The 16,149-nt window shown below is 43.4% G+C and overlaps 2 protein-coding genes across 5 annotated transcripts in view; one reads left to right on the forward strand and one right to left on the reverse strand.

Annotated features, from left to right (window-relative positions):
- GIT1 (GIT ArfGAP 1) overlaps window positions 1-13,979 on the forward strand; it is a 28,424-nt gene extending 14,445 nt beyond the window's left edge. The window contains exons 8-21 of one of the 4 annotated variants that reach the window (XM_067472186.1): window positions 206-248; window positions 570-596; window positions 2,405-2,453; window positions 2,556-2,628; window positions 2,713-2,810; window positions 2,914-3,025; window positions 4,853-5,001; window positions 6,307-6,717; window positions 8,930-8,983; window positions 9,106-9,192; window positions 9,286-9,362; window positions 10,544-10,726; window positions 12,074-12,140; window positions 12,261-13,979. In XM_067472186.1, coding sequence (XP_067328287.1) covers window positions 206-248; window positions 570-596; window positions 2,405-2,453; window positions 2,556-2,628; window positions 2,713-2,810; window positions 2,914-3,025; window positions 4,853-5,001; window positions 6,307-6,717; window positions 8,930-8,983; window positions 9,106-9,192; window positions 9,286-9,362; window positions 10,544-10,726; window positions 12,074-12,140; window positions 12,261-12,473 — 1,643 coding nt within the window. In that variant the 3' untranslated portion in view covers window positions 12,474-13,979. The remainder of the gene's footprint in view (window positions 1-205; window positions 249-569; window positions 597-2,404; window positions 2,454-2,555; window positions 2,629-2,712; window positions 2,811-2,913; window positions 3,026-4,852; window positions 5,002-6,306; window positions 6,718-8,929; window positions 8,984-9,105; window positions 9,193-9,285; window positions 9,363-10,543; window positions 10,727-12,073; window positions 12,141-12,260) is intronic. The other 3 variants (XM_067472187.1, XM_067472188.1, XM_067472189.1) reach the window with 3 other exon arrangements.
- Window positions 13,980-14,228: 249 nt separating this feature from the next.
- TP53I13 (tumor protein p53 inducible protein 13) lies at window positions 14,229-15,847 on the reverse strand. Its single transcript, XM_067472258.1, has 2 exons — window positions 15,532-15,847; window positions 14,229-14,329 (listed from the first exon to the last, which is right to left on the reverse strand). The coding sequence occupies exons 1-2, from the start codon at window positions 15,845-15,847 to the stop codon at window positions 14,229-14,231; spliced, it is 417 nt and encodes a 138-aa protein (XP_067328359.1).
- Between the last annotated feature and the right edge of the window lie 302 nt (window positions 15,848-16,149).

Raw genomic sequence — 16,149 nt, forward strand, 5'->3', positions numbered from 1 at the left:
TGTATTAAAGCCTGTAGAAAAGAATAGGAAAGGGTGAAGGGAGAGGTAGTGAGTCATTCAAGTTCCACACCAATGGAGAGAGTCAGGAACACTGGGATGTCTGCGGTGGAGGAAACACATGCAATCTAGGATGAAATTGTCCCCATATGACCTATGTGTGTGTATATATATATATATATTTTCTCCTGTCTTTTCTTTGGCGCAGACCACAAGAACGGGCATTACATCATCCCGCAGATGGCCGACAGGTGAGGAGACCCCAAAATAGCTATTGAATATGCATTGGGCAGGAAGTCAGTGCTGCCACCCAGTGGCCAATATAAGACTTGCATGGCAGAGCTCAGGTGGGAGAAAACCAAAATAAATGTAAATAACGAATATTTCCACCTCTTACCATAGTCCGAGTTCTTTAGAAGGTCGAAAACACATGGAAATATAAGATACAATATAGGATGGGAGCAATGAGTCGCTGGGGGTCCCTTGAGGCCATCCAAACTGACCTTTTCAGGCTTTTAAACCTCCTCCTTTGTCCTTTTTCTCTCCTTTGCTGCATTTTTTCCGGAGCTCAGAGTGCGCCCAAAGTGCGTGTCGCAAAGGTATTATGATAATTCAGGTCGGGTTTGCATGCTGCCGTTTCAGCAGGATTTTGTCATAATACGTATAATTTATATTTTTGAGAGGAAGACCTGGTTGGGCCCAAATAAAGTGGATAATTATTGTATTTTATTTACTTATATTTTCTTATAATAATAATAATAATTATTATTATTATTATTTATCTAGCTTTTAAATATGTATTATTATTTATGCACTTATTTTTTAAATATTAATTATTATTAAATATTTACCAGTTTTTAACATTTATTATTTTAAATTATTATTTTTATTATTTTATTATTAAATATTTGCTTACTTATTTTCAAATGTTTATTATTATTTTATTATTATTAAAAGATTTAATTACCTATTTTAAAATATTTACTTAGTTATATTTAAATATTATTTTATTATTAAATATTTACTTATTTATCTTTAAGTATTTACTTCCTTATTTTCAAACATTTATTATTACTATTATTTTATTAAATATTGACTTACCTATTTTTCAAGTATTTACTCACTTATATTTAAATATTATTTTATTATTAAATATTTACTTATTTATCTTTAAGTATTTACTTCCTTATTTTCAAACATTTATTATTACTATTATTTTATTAAATATTGACTTACCTATTTTTCAAGTATTTACTCACTTATATTTAAATATTATTTTATTATTAAATATTTACTTATTTATCTTTAAGTATTTACTTCCTTATTTTCAAACATTTATTATTATTATTTTATTATTAAATATTGACTTACCTATTTTTAAATATTTACTCACTTATATTTAAATATTATTATTTTATCAAATATTTACTTATTTTAAAATATTTATTTATTTTCAAACATTTATTATTATTAAATATTAATTTACCTATTTTTAAAATATTTACTCATATTTAAATATTATTTTATTATTTTATTAAATATTGACTTATTTTAAAATATTTATTTACTTATTTTCAAACATTTATTATTATTAAATATTGACTTACCTATTTTTAAATAGTCACTCACTTATATTTAAATATTATTTTTATTATTCTATTATTAAATATTGATTAACTTACTTTTAAATATTTACTTACTTATTTTCAAACGTTTATTATTATTAAATATTGACTTACCTATTTTTAAATATTTATTCACATATTTAAATATTATTTTTATTATTTTATTATTAAATATCTACTTATTTATTTTAAGTATTTACTTCCTTATTTTCAAATATTTATTATTATTATTATTAGTATTATTATTACATTCAGACTTACCTATTTTTAAATATTGACTTCCTTATTTTTAAATATTTATTATTATTATTTTATTAATACTATTATTACATACTGACTTACCTATTTTTAAATATTTTTTTTGAAATATTTACTTACTTATTTTCAAACATTTATTATTATTAAATATTGACACCTATTTTTAAATATTTATTATTATTTTATCATTATTGTTGCATATTGACTTTCCCCTTTTATTATTATTATTATTATTATTATTATTATTATTATTATTGATTCTGAAGGGCCGCAGCCATAGTATTCTGGATTCCTATGATCCATTTCAAGGGTGGTTGCAATATCTTTTCATGATATATCTCATGCAAAGACCAATCCTTGTTGACGTAGGATCTTTGGTGCAATGGGACCATTATTCCCAATGGAATGAACACCAAGGGGACGATACTCTCTTCCTTCCTTCGTTTTCTCTCCTTCGTTTTCGTTTTCCCCGTTCGTCCATTTGCAGATCCGCTTAACCGGTCACCTTCCCTTTCCTTTTGCAGCTTGGACCTCTCCGAATTGGCCAAAGCGGCCAAGAAGAAGCTACAGGCGGTGAGTCGCTTTAGATTCAAACTCGGGACAACTTTAAGTCTTTGGGTCCGAATTCGAGACGGAAAGGATTTCACGGCTGTTTCTCGCTCGTTTCTCTTCCAGCTCAGCAACCGCCTCTTCGAGGAACTCGCCATGGACGTCTACGACGAAGTGGACCGCCGGGAGAACGATGCCGGTGAGGAAATAACAACAACAACAATCTAGTCCAATATTGTAATGCAATCATAATAATAATACTTGGACACGTTCTCTCCCAAAGTCTGGCTCACGACGCAGAACCACAGCACTTTGGTGACCGAACGCAGCGCCGTCCCCTTCCTCCCCGTCAATCCAGAATATTCTGCAACACGCAACCAGGTGAGGGATCATGGGAGTGGTAGTCCAGATTTGGCTGGAACCCCGCCCTGAACTCTGCACGGGCTCAGAGGCTTCTGTTGCCTTGGCTGTCCCCCTCTTGCAGGGCCGCCAGAAACTGGCCCGCTTCAATGCCCGGGAGTTTGCCACCCTCATCATCGACATCCTGAGCGAGGCCAAGCGCCGGCAGCAAGGGAAGGGCCTCACCAGCCCCACAGGTCAGCGGGGGACTCCTTTCTTCCTTCCTTCCCTCCCTCCCTCCCTCCCTCCCTCCCTCCCTCCCTCCCTCCCTCCCTCCTTCCTTCCTTCCTTCCTTCCTTCCTTCCTTCCTTCCTTCCTTCCTTCCTTCCTTCTTTGACCCACAGAGAGACGCAGGTAATATTACTATTATCATTATCATATTATTAATATTAATATTATTTCCTTCCTACCTTCCCTCTTTCCTTCCCTCCTTCCCACACTCTCTCCTTCCTTCTTTCCTGCCTTCCTTCTGTCCATCCCTATTTCTCTCCATCCTTCCTTGTTCACTCCTTCCCTCCTCCCTTCCTTCCCTCCCTCCCTCATTCCTTCCTTCTCTATTTCCCATCCTTCCTTCCCTCCCCTCTTTCTCAACTTCCCTCCCTCCCTCCCTCCCTCCTTCCTTCCTTCCTTCCTTCCTTCCTTCCTTCCTTCCTTCCTTCCTTCCTTCCTTCCTTCTATCCATCCTTCTTTACATCCTTCCTTCCTTCACTCCTTTTCTCCTCCCTTTTTTCTTTATTTCTTTCTTTCCTTCCTTCCTTCCTTCCTTCCTTCCTTCCTTCCTTCCCTCCCTCCCTCCCTCCCTCCCTCCCTCCCTCCCTCCCTCCCTCTCTCCTTCCCTCATTCCTTCCTTCTCTGTTTCCTATCCTTCCCTCCCTTCTTTCTCTCCTTCCACTCTTCCTTCCTTCCTTCCTTCCTTCCTTCCTTCCTTCCTTCCTTCCTTCTATCCATCCTTCTTTCTCTCCAACCTTCCTTCACACTTTTCCTCCTCCCTTTTTTCTTTCCTTCCCTCCCTCCCTCCCTCATTCCTTCCTTCTCTATTTCCCATCCTTCCTTCCCTCCCCTCTTTCTCAACTTCCTTCCTTCCTTCCTTCCTTCCTTCCTTCCTTCTATCCATCCTTCTTTACATCCTTCCTTCCTTCACTCCTTTTCTCCTCCCTTTTCTCCTCCCTTTACATCCTTCCTTCCTTCCTTCCTTCCTTCCTTCCCTCCCTCCCTCCCTCTCTCCTTCCCTCATTCCTTCCTTCTCTGTTTCCTATCCTTCCCTCCCCTCTTTCTCTCCTTCCACCCTTCCTTCCTTTCTTCTATCCATCCTTCTTTCACTCCAACCTTCCTTCACACCTTTCCTCCTCCCTTTTTTCTTTCCTTCCTTCCTTCCTTCCCTCCCTCATTCCTTCCTTCTCTATTTTCCATCCTTCCTTCCCTCCCCTCTTTCTCTACCTTCTTCCTTCTCTTTCCTTCCTTCTTTCTGTCCCTCCCTCCCGCCCTCCCTACCTTCCTTCCTTATTTTTCTCCATCCTTCCTTCACTCCTTTCATCCATCCATTTCTCTTTCCTTCTCTGCTCCCTCCTCTCCTTCCTTCCCTCCCTCCTTCCTTTTCGCCTTTCCTCCCTCCCTCCCTTCCTTATTTTTCTCCATCCTTTCTTCACTCTTTTCATCCTTTCCTTCTCTACTTCCTTTCCTCCCTCTCTTCTCCCCTCCCTCCCTCCCTTCCCTCCTTCCCTCCTCTCTTCTCTCCTTTCCTTCCTTCCTTCCTCCCTCCCTTCTTTCCTTCCTTCCTTCCTTCCTTCCTTCCTTCCTTCCTTCCTTCCTTATTTTTCTCCACCCTTCCTTCTCAACTTCCTTCCTTCCCACCTTTCTTTCCTTCTTTCCTTCCTTCCTTCTCTACTTCCCTTCTTGTTTCCTTCCCTTCTTCCCTCCCTCCCTCCCTCCCTCCCTCCCTCCTTCCTTCCTTCCTTCCCTTCTTTCTCTCTCTCCCTCCTTCCCTCCCTCCATCCCTCCTTCCTTCCTTCCTTCTTCCCCTTCAGAGCCCTTGGACTCTTCCTCCTCCCTCCACGGGGGCCCCAGTGACCTGGACGACCAGCACGACTACGACAGCGTGGCTTCCGACGAAGACGCCGACCAGGAGCCCCTGCGCAACGCCAGCAACGCCGCCGGGCGCAACAACCGCGCACGAGTGAGAAGGGGGGGGGGCGGGCCCTGAGTTTTGGGGGGGGGGAAGCAGTGGAGTCCCCCATGGTTTGGGTTCAAAAGACACTTCCCCTCCATTACCTCCTCCCTTCCACCTTTCCTTCCTCTCTTTCATTTCTTCTCTCCTTCATTTCTTTTTCTCCTCCTTTTCCTTCCTTTACCTTTTCCTCCTCCATCTTCTATTTCCCATTCTTTTCTTCTTTTCTCTTTCTTTGTGCTCACCTCCTTCTTCCTCTTCCTTTTCGTATTCCTCCTTCCTCCATCTTCCCCTTCTTCATCTTCCCCTCCTTTCTCTTCTGTTTCTCATCTTTCTTTTCTCTTTCTTCCTCCATGTTCTTCTCCTTCATCCCTTTCTCTTATTCTTCCTTTCTCAATTCATCTTCCTCCTTCCACTTTTCATCCCCTCTTTCTTTCTCTCCTTTTCTCCTTTACTTCCTTCTCCATCTCTCCTTTCTTATTCTTCTTTCTTTTCTCATCCTTCCACTTTGTTTTCACCTTCCTCTTCCTCCTCGTTCCCCTTCTTCTTCATCATCCTCTCCTTTCCCTTCTGTTTCTCATCCTTCTGTTCTCCTTCTTCATTTTTCTTATTCCTCCATTCTCTCCTTCCACTTCCTTCGCCTCCTTCCTCCATCTCCTTCCCCTTCTTATTCCTCTCCTCTCTCTTCTCCTTCCTCTTCAGTTTCTCATCCTTCTCCTTCTTCTCTTTCCCTTCAATCTCTCCTTCCATTTCCTTCGCCTCCTTCCTCCATCTCCTTCTTCATCTTCCTCTTCTTTCCCTTCTGTTTCTCATCCTTTCGTTCTCCTTCTTCCCTTTCTCGTCTTCCACTTCTTTCACCTCCTTCCTCCATCTCCTTCCCATTCTTCATCTTCCTTTCCTTTCTCTTCTCCTTCCTCATCTGTTTCTCATCCTTCTCTTCTTCTTCCCTTTCTCTTCTTCTTCCTTGGTTCTCTCCTTCCACTTCCTTTTCGTCTTCCCCTTCACTTCCTTCCTCCATCTCCTTCCCCTTCTTCATCTTCCTCTCCTTTCCCTTCTGTTTCTCATCCTTCTCTTCCTCTTCCTTTCTTCTCTTCACCTTCTTCTTCCTCTCCTTTCTTTCCTCTTCTTCCTCTCCTTCTGGGGCGATTCTCAGAACCATGGGAATTGTAGTTTAGCACCAACCTTCTTTGGCAGAGAAGGCCAAAGACCACGCATCTCCCAGGTGGTTAAAGTGGGTTAACACGGTGGTTGAAGTGGGTTAATTCAGCAGTGCGGACGCGCCTTTTGTGTGTCCCCCCCCCCCCCTCAACCCAGAGCATGGACTCCTCGGACCTGTCGGAGGGCCCCATCTCACTGCAGGAGTTCCTGGAGGTCAAGAAGGCCCTCTCCGCCTCCGAGGCCAAAGTCCAGCAGCTCATGAAGGTCAACAACAGCCTCAGCGACGAGCTCCGGCGGCTCCAGAGGGAGATCCACAAGCTGCAGTCGGAGAACCTGCAGATCCGGCAGCAGGCGGGGAACGTCCACCCGGCCTCGGCCTCGGTGGCCCCCGTGGCGGCGGAGCGGCCGGAACACGGGCACGGCGTGGCCCCTCCCCTTGGGGCCCCCCACCGCCGAGACCGACACGCCTTCTCCATGTACGAGCCGGGCACCGGCGGGGCCCTCAAGCCCTTCGGGCAGCAGCCCATGGAGGAGCTGGTGGGGCGCCTGCAGCCCTTCCACCCCGGGGTGAGTGGCCGAGTGGGGGGTCAATGGGGAGGACGGCCGCACTACAACTCCCATCGTCCACAAGCGCAGGGGAGGGTCCGCCTGGCATGGAATGTCGCTTTAGAGAACGACAAGTTATCATCCTCATCATGAATTGATTACCTGCCTCTCGCTACAGCTCCATAGTAACAATAATAATAATAATAATAATAATAATAATAATAATAGTAATGATTGCCCACCCCTTTCTGCACCTCAACTACAATAGTAGTAATAACAATAATGGATTTATTTCCTGCCTCTCCCTGCAGCTCAACAACAACAATAATAGTAATGAATTGCCCATCTCTCCCTGTCATATAATAATAATAATAATAATAATAATAATAATAATAGTAATAGTAACGATTGCCCACCTCTCTCTGCGCCTCAACTACAATACTAGTAATAACAATAATGGATATATTACCTGCCTGTCCCTATGACTCAATAGTAGCAATAATAATAATAATAATAATAATAATAATAATAATAATAGCCCAACTCTCCCTTTGACATAGTAGTAGTAGTAGTAGTAGTAGTAGTAGTAGTAGTAGTAGTAATAGATTTATTTCCTGCCTCTCGCTGAAGCTCAACAACAATAATAATAGTAATGAATTGCCCATCTCTCCCTGTGACACAATAATAATAATAATGATAATGATAATAGTAATGATTGCCCGCCTCTTTCTGCGCCTCAACTACAATAGTAGTAGTAATAACAATAATGGATTTATTACCTGTCTCTCTCTATGACTCAATAGTAATAATAATAATAATAATAATAATAATAATAATAATAGATTTATTACCTGTCTCTCCCTGCAGCTCAGCAATAACAACAATAATAGTAATGGATTGCCCATCTCTCCCTGTCACATAATAATAATAACAACAACAACAACAACAACAACAACAATGGATTTAATTCCTGCCTCTCTCTGCGGCTCAACAATAACAATAATAGTAATGAATTGCCCCTCTCTCACTGTCACATAATAATAATAATAATAATAATAATAATAATAGTAATAGTAATAGTAATGATTGCCCACCTCTCTCTGTGCCTCAACTACAATAGTAGTAATAACAATAATGGATTTATTACCTGCTTGTCCCTATGACTCAATAGTAGTAGTAATAATAATAATAATAATAATAATAATAATGGATTTTTTCATGCCTTTCCCTGTGGCTCAACAACAAAAACAATAATAGTAATGAATTGCCCATCTCTCCCTGTGACATAATAATAATAATGATAATGATGATAATGATAATAATAGTAATGATTGCCCACCTCTCTCTGCACCTCAACTACAATAGTAGTAATAACAATAATTGATTTATTTCCTGCCTCTCCCTCCAGCTCAACAACAATAATAGTATTGAATTGCCCATCTCTCCCTGTGACACAACAACAACAACAATAATAATACATTGATTGCCCGTCTCTCTTTGTGCCTCAACTACAATAGTAGTAATAAAAATAATGGATTTATTACCTGCCTGTCCTTATGAATCAATAGTAATAATAATAATAATAATAATAATAATAATAATAATGGATTTATTTCCTGTTTCTCCCTGCAGCTCAACAACAATAATAATAGTAATGAATTGCCCATCTCTCCCTGTGACATAATAATAATGAAAATGATAATAATAGTAATGATTGCCCACCTCTCTCTGCGCCTCAACTACAATAGTAGTAATAACAATAATGGATTTATTTCCTGCCTCTCCCTGCAGCTCAACAACAACAACAATAATAATAGTAATGAATTGCCCATCTCTCCCTGTGACATAATAATAATAATGATAATGATGATAATGATAATAATAGTAATGATTGCCCGCCTCTCTCTGCGCCTCAACTACAATAGTAGTAATAACAATAATGGATTTATTACTTGCCTGTCCCTATGACTCAATAATAATAATAATAATAATAATAATAATAATAATTATTACTATTATTAATAATAAAAATAATAAAATATTAATAATATTATTAATAATAATAATGAATTTATTACCCGCCTCTCCCTGCAGCTCAACAACAATAGTAGTAGTAATAATAATATTAATTAATTTATTACTTGTCTCTCCCTCCAGCTTAATAATAATAATAGTAATAATAATATTATTACTAATGTATTACCTGCTTATTCTTCATTTCTGTGCCGTTTAGGAGATGGACGACGATGCCCTGTACTCGGTTCACACGCAGGCCTCCATTTACCGGGTGAGTCGTTATCGTCATCTCCACCATGTTTTTAAGGGGAGGGCAAATCCTCGTAGCGCCCCCCCGACCCCCGACCCCAGGTCTCTTGTGGGTCTGACTCCCGCTCTTCTCTCCCCGCTCAGATCCGGAAGGGCGGCTCCATCTCCTCAATGCCCTTCCCGCCGTCTTCCCCGCTGGTCTCCTGCCCCACAGACGGAGGGCGGCACATGGTGAGTTTTTTTTCGGGGGGGTGGTATTCTGGGGGCAGGGTAAACGTTTGCCCCGTGACTCCTCCCCCTTTCTCCTCCTCTTCTTCTTTCCAGACTGGAAAACTGGATCGGCACGGGAGCGGAACGGACAGCGACTACGACAACACGCAAGGAGGGGACTTGCCCTTGAGGTATCCCTGCGGAGGTTGACTATGGCCCCACCCCTTTTGACTGTGACCCCACCTCTTTGATGGTAGCCACACCCCCTTTTGGGCTGTGCTCCCACCCCTTTTACTGGGGCTCCACCTTTTTTACGATGGCCCTGCCCTCTTTTAAGTATGGCCCCGCCCCTATTGACTATAGCCCTCTTTACTCTTATAATGATTCAGTTTCTTCTTTTATCTTGGCTGGGACTTTCTGTGTTCTGTTTAACCTTTGTACAGACACTGAGACACACTTCTGTATAACAAAGTAACACAGTTTATTTATAACTTCTGGCTCCAACGCTTGTGGTTACATTTGTGTTTTGTTGCAATCTTGAGGCTTTCAGTCAGTATAATATACTTGGTTTACTTTTCTGAAATAGACTTTCAATGTTTCACATTCACAAACATGTTACTTGCTGTACACACTCTTGACTGAAATTATATTCTGACTAAAGCACCACTGGCTTTCTTTATGTTTCTAAAACTTGAGCTCTATTTAAGTAACTGCTTCTATATATCAGAAGTCTTTAACACATCTTCATAACTGCTTATTTCTAACAGGAGTTCCTAACTCTTTTCTCTCACAGAAGTTCCTGTCTCTCACAAACAGGAATCCCTAACTCACTTCACAAACAGCAATTCCTAACTAACTCTTTTGTCTCTCTAACTGCCTGTTTTTAAACTTTGGCTCCGCCCCCTTGAAATGTTCAGCTCTCTCTCTCTCTCTCCAACTGTCATTTTGGCCTAGCAGCCTTTTCAAATCCTGGGCCTACGCTAATCTGCATATGACCAATCGGCTTCCATATGCAAATGAATCCTATCTCTGCTGTTGCTACCCTATCTGTGCCTATTCTTCCCTATCTGCCATATGTAAACATAGAGCTATACACCAAAAATTTAACATAGAGTAGCAATTTCACTACACCGCCCCTTTTGACTATGGCCCCACCCCTTTGACTGTGTGCCTGCCCCCTGTACGGTGGCTCCACCCCTTTTGAGTCTACCCACCCCTTTTGACTGTGATCCCGCCCTTTTGTCGATGGCCCTGCCCCACATGACTGTGGCCCCACCCCTTTCGACTGTGACTCCATCCCTTTGACGGTGGCCCCGCCCCTTTTAGTATGGCCCCACCCCTTTTGACTGTTTTCCTTCCTCCCGGCTCCCAGCATGGACGGGAAGCGCTTCCTGGACCTGGCCAAAGACGAGGATTTGCACCCGGAGCCGGACGCCCTGGAAGGGGACCTGGACCCGGGCCTGCCCAGCACGGAGGACGTCATCCTCAAGACGGAGCAAGTGACCAAGAACATCCAGGAACTCCTCCGCGCTGCCCAGGAGTTCAAGCACGACAGGTCAGGAAGCCCTTTGGCCGAGTCGGGGGGGCACGGGGAGAGAGGGGGGGCCGCAGGAGCACCCCCAGGACACCACACACACACACACACCCCTTTGTGGCAATTATTGATAAATAAGAATAGGAATAAAAATAATAACTATTTTATTTATTACCGGCAATGGCTCATAGTGTGTGTGTGTGTATAGGTATATATATATAGAGAGAGAGAGTGAGTAAATTTTTAGTGGATTGCACATTAATGGCTACACACACACACACTAATATAACAATAACAAAAAAATATAACAACAATAATATAAAATTTATTTATTACCTGCCTCTACGTGGCATGTATGTGTGTGTGTATGTATATATATGTGTGTGTGTGTGTGTGTGTGCGCGTGTATCTTCTATATAAATAAAAATGTAATGTTTGTTTGTGTGATTAACATAACTCAAAAACCACTGGACGAATGGACATCAAATTTGGACACAAGACACCTCTCAGGCCAACGAGTGACCATCACCCATAAAAACACAGCAGAAGGGACTTAAAAAGCCAAAAAACAAACAAAAACACATTACAACATATGCGCGAAGCTATACACACACACACACACACGCAAACACACATATATACACATATACACACACAAAACACATATAGACAGACTGGGCCACAGCAACGCATGGCAGGGGACAGCTAGTGTGTGTGTGTATATATATATATGTGTGTGTGTGCGTATATATATATGTGTGAGTGTGTATGTATGTGTGTATATATATGTGTGTGTATGTATGTGTGTGTGTATGTATGTATGTGTGTGTGTGTATATATATATATATATACACACATACACACACACACACATATGTAAACACACATATATATACAAAACACATATAGACAGACTGGGTCACAGCAACGCATGGCAGGGGACAGCTAGTGTGTGTGTGTGTATATATATGTGTGTGTATATATATGTGTGTGTTTACATATGTGTGTGTATATATATACATATACATACATACACACATATATACACATACACACATATGTAAACACACACATATATATACACACACAAAACACATATAGACCGACTGGGCCACAGCAACGCATGGCTGGGGATAGCTTATATACATATAAATATACATACATATACATATATACACACACACATACAGATATACATATTTATTACCTGCCTCACCTCACAGTTCAAGGTGGAGCACAACAGTTAGAATAGATAAAACAATAATAATAATATTTGTTAAGCAACAATCATAATAATAATATCTATAAGTCAATTATGGATCGACGTGGGTGTCTTTTCTGGCCCTTACTCTGTCCCTCTCCCCCCAGCAGCTTCGTTCCCTGTTCGGAGAAGATCCACGCCGCCGTCACGGAAATGGCCTCCCTTTTCCCCAAGGTAGGAAAGAAACATGGGATATGTAATCCATAATATGAATCCATATAATATATATACTCCCCTCCGTATCCCAAATGTTGGCTCTCCGTTGAGCTGCTCCTCAACTTCCGTCCTTTGCAGAAACCAGCGCTGGAGACGGTCCGCAGCTCCCTGCGGCTGCTCAACGCCAGCGCCTTCCGCCTGCAGAGCGAGTGCCGCAAAACGGTGCCGCCCGAGCCGGGGGCGGCCGTGGACTACCAGCTCCTCACCCAGCAGGTCATCCAGTGCGCCTACGACATCGCCAAGGCCGCCAAGCAGCTGGTCACCATCACCACCCGCGAGAAGAAGCAGTGAAAGCGCCCGGTCGGGGGGGAGCGGACACTTGTTCTGTACCCCAGGCCCCTCTTGACCCTGCGACCTATCCTCTGCGAGTCTGGATCACCTTGTGAGTATGGAGGACACCCGTCCCCAACGTGTCCCGTGGTTTGGCCATGTAAATACCCCATAACCCGAAGGCAGGGGTGCCCTCCTGTACCCCGGCTTGAATGTGGCGACCACGAAGGGACCCCTGTTGTGAATGTGGCGACCACGAAGGGACTCACGAAGGGACCGTCCTTGGCTCACTCAAAGGGCTGGATTGCTTCCCCGCCCCCTCACCAACACTTGGTGGGTTGACCGTGTAAATATCCCCTAACCCAAAGGGGGCTCCAATTCTGTACCCCAATATATCCATGGGCAACACCACTGGGATGGACGGCTCATCCGAGGACCGTTCCGCCACAATACTTGATGGGTCTGCAATGTAAATAAATACCCCGTAACCCCAAGGAAAGGGGGCTCTCTTCCTCTACCCCACATCTCAATGGAAGTGTCCTTTGCCCAGGGTTGGGTTAGTAGGAGTATGGGGGGAGCTTTCCAAATGTACCCCTTACGCCATAGTTTGGCCACATAAACACCCCATAACTCAGGAGGGGGATTTCCTTCTATCTCATCCATGACCCAAAGGGATCGTCCACCCACGTTCCCAAGGGGGGAACTCTCTATCTGTAACCCACATCTCTTTCTATGGGGCACTGTGACCCCATCGGAAGTGTCCTTCACCCCTTCTTCTCTGTGGGAGCCTCAATGGAAGTGTCCTTGCAATTAGGGCTGGATTACCCTTAATGAGTCATTTGGGGGGCAGCCCTCCCCATATGCTGTGGTTTGGGGTGCCCCATGCTATGTAAATACCCCACTAACCCATTCCCCGGACCCCCTTCTAACCGATCCATTGGACTCCGCGACCCCAATGGAAGTGTCCTTACCCTTCAGACAGCTCATTGGGGGGCAGGGGGACACTATCCCCCCTTCTCCGTGGGGCCGAAGCGATGTAATACATAATGTAAATACCCCATAACGCAATGCGCGGTGTGAGGCTCCGTCTTCGGACCTGACCCCAATTAGGGCAGTTTCGGGACTCGCAATGGGGAGCCCCCTCCCAAATCGTTCGCTCCCCCATATATAGTGCGTGGAACTGTATGTATGTGTACCTCCCTCCTCCTGTGCATTATATATATATATATGTATGTATAGATCTATACATATATATTACCAAGCCACTGTATTTATCTCTCGTCTCTCAATAGTGTTAACACTGGAAAAAAAATAAAATTCAGGGTGCTGCCAAGACTTAACTCCCCCCAAAACCTTCCAATTTCCCCCCGCCACCCGCCCGGCCATCTTTCCCCCCTCTTTCCTGTTATGTTTACCCTGAGGGAAAACTGGGGTCAATGACCACTGACCGATGGACTTGGGGTCCGAGCGTTGCGCCGGAATCCTTTTTGGTCTTGTAAATAAAACGGAGATGTGAGCATCGGAAAAGTTCGGATCGTGATGTGTTGATTTTGCTTCACAAAGGATGGTCTCAGGCACAAGGTACGTGCCCGCAGATATCACGCTCAGGGGTTGTTTACCTAGGAAAATATACTTTATTGAGTAGCAAAACAAGGGGGAAAAATAGTAGGAAAAGCGGATTACGGCGTGGAGGAGCCGGCTCCTCCGAAGGCAACGTGTTTCCCTTCTTAGGTAGGCCGAACCGGGTTCAAAGACCCTCAAAGCGGGGTCCGGGTTTTAGTCCGAACTGTCGCTGGACGTAGAGACCGGGATTTCCTGCTGCTTCGGCCGCTTCTTGCGCCGAATCTGCGAGGACAGCAGCCGCCGCTTGATGACCGCTGCAGAGGAAGGAGATGGAAAACATGGCCTGGGATTGCAACTCCCATCGTTCTGCATAGTGTACTTTTCGAATCGTTATTGCTATTACAGTAGTCTCGCTTATCCAACCTTCGCTTATCCGACATGTCGGATAAGCGAGACTACTGTATTTATAACGTGATCCGCTTTGAGACTCATTTCAGCATATTACTGTTATTATTATTAATATATAATAATATGCATTATTATTTATAATAATACATTACTGACCATGATAATTACACTACGTAACACTATATTTGTTCCTTTTTTGGCCGTGAATTTGAACCAAAACCCGGTATATGGGTCCTTCTCCGTATATCGACGTATTTAATAATCATATAAATAATAATTATGTATGTCATGATATATATAATCAGGACAGTAAATAAAGAGGAATGCTCAAACAACAAGGGGAATTCCAGACTGGAAACAATCAGGACCAGTTAACAGCTCCCAACAAAGGATTCCCCCAGGCAGGAAGCAACCTTGCTTTGAAGTTTTCAAGATCATTCAACGCACATCAAGTTGGCCAATGGCAATGTTCACACTTGCCTCCAACAGACAAGAGTTCTTTCTCCCATCCTGGACATTATTCTAAAGATAATGGCAGTAAGCAGCCAGACCTTGAAGCTGCAAAACTATTAAAATGCTAACAACAACAACAATACTTTATACCCCGCTACCATCTCCCCAAGGGACTCAGTGCGGCTTACATGAGGCCGAACCCACAACACAATAATACAAGCAATAACAACAACAATACATGCAATTAAAATAAATCACGTAGAAAATAACATGAGCATTGACAATAGTACAACACACTTTTTAAATGGCAACATTCACACCTACCTCCAACAGACATGAGTTCTTCCTCCCACCCTGGATATTTTTCCAAAGATAATGTCAGTAAGCAGCCAGACCTTGAAGCTGCAAAGCTATTAAAGGCTAATTAAGGTGACCAACGGCAACATTCACACCTACCTCCAACAGACATGAGTTCTTTCTCCTACCCTGGACATTATTCCACAAATATATAAACCCTTATTAATAACTCTTTATTACTATTTATTATCAATAATAATAATAATAATAAATTGTTGTTATGGCTGGTTGGCCATCTGTTGGGGGTGCTTTGATTGTGCTTTCCTTGCATGGAAGAAGGCGTTTGAACTGGACTCACCAGCCACAGTCTCGCGGTCCTCCTCTCCGCTGACCGTCCAGTAGAGGCTTCGCCCGCGGCGGCATTTGCGGTGGAGGCGGGTGTAGAGGACGGCCAGGGTCAGCGCCACCAGCAGGAAGGTCAAGGCGCTGGCGGCCCAGGCGGCCTCCTCCGTCCGAGGCGTCGGGACGCGGACCCCCTTCCGAATGACCTCCCCTGCCTTCCCCTGCTGCGCTTTGGACTCCTCTGGGCACCGGCATCCCGGCCTGGCCTCTGGGGTCGAGACAGGGGTCGAGACGGGGGTCTCAGGCTTCGATACGGGCGGAATCGTCGTCATCATCTCCGGTTGACCGGTCAAACGTCCGAATCCACCCAAAAGCTGCTTTGGCCAATTCGAGGCCCCCTGACGGTGCCGCCTTGTTCGAAATAGGTTCTGCGAGACCTGTTTACAAAGAAGAAATACCCTCAGTCCCATCCCTTTGATGGGAGAACTCATAACAGGGGAACTCCAGACAAGAAACCATCAGGGACAGCTAACTACCTCTCAACAAAGGATTGCCCCAGGCAGTAAGGAGTCACATGCGAAACGCCAGGAGAGAATACTACCAGTATTTAAAAAGGCTGAAATCATAACAGGGG

This window comes from Anolis sagrei, chromosome 11 (genome assembly GCF_037176765.1).
Source record: "Anolis sagrei isolate rAnoSag1 chromosome 11, rAnoSag1.mat, whole genome shotgun sequence".
NCBI lineage: Eukaryota > Metazoa > Chordata > Lepidosauria > Squamata > Dactyloidae > Anolis > Anolis sagrei.

Bases quoted from the DNA above. Each gene is read 5' to 3' on its own strand.
- TP53I13 (XM_067472258.1), bottom strand. From the start codon at position 15,847: ATGACGACGATTCCGCCCGTATCGAAGCCTGAGACCCCCGTCTCGACC. The intron at 14,330-15,531 runs GTGAGTCCAGTT...CTTCCTCTGCAG, and splicing joins GGACCGCGAGACTGTGGCTG to CGGTCATCAAGCGGCGGCTG.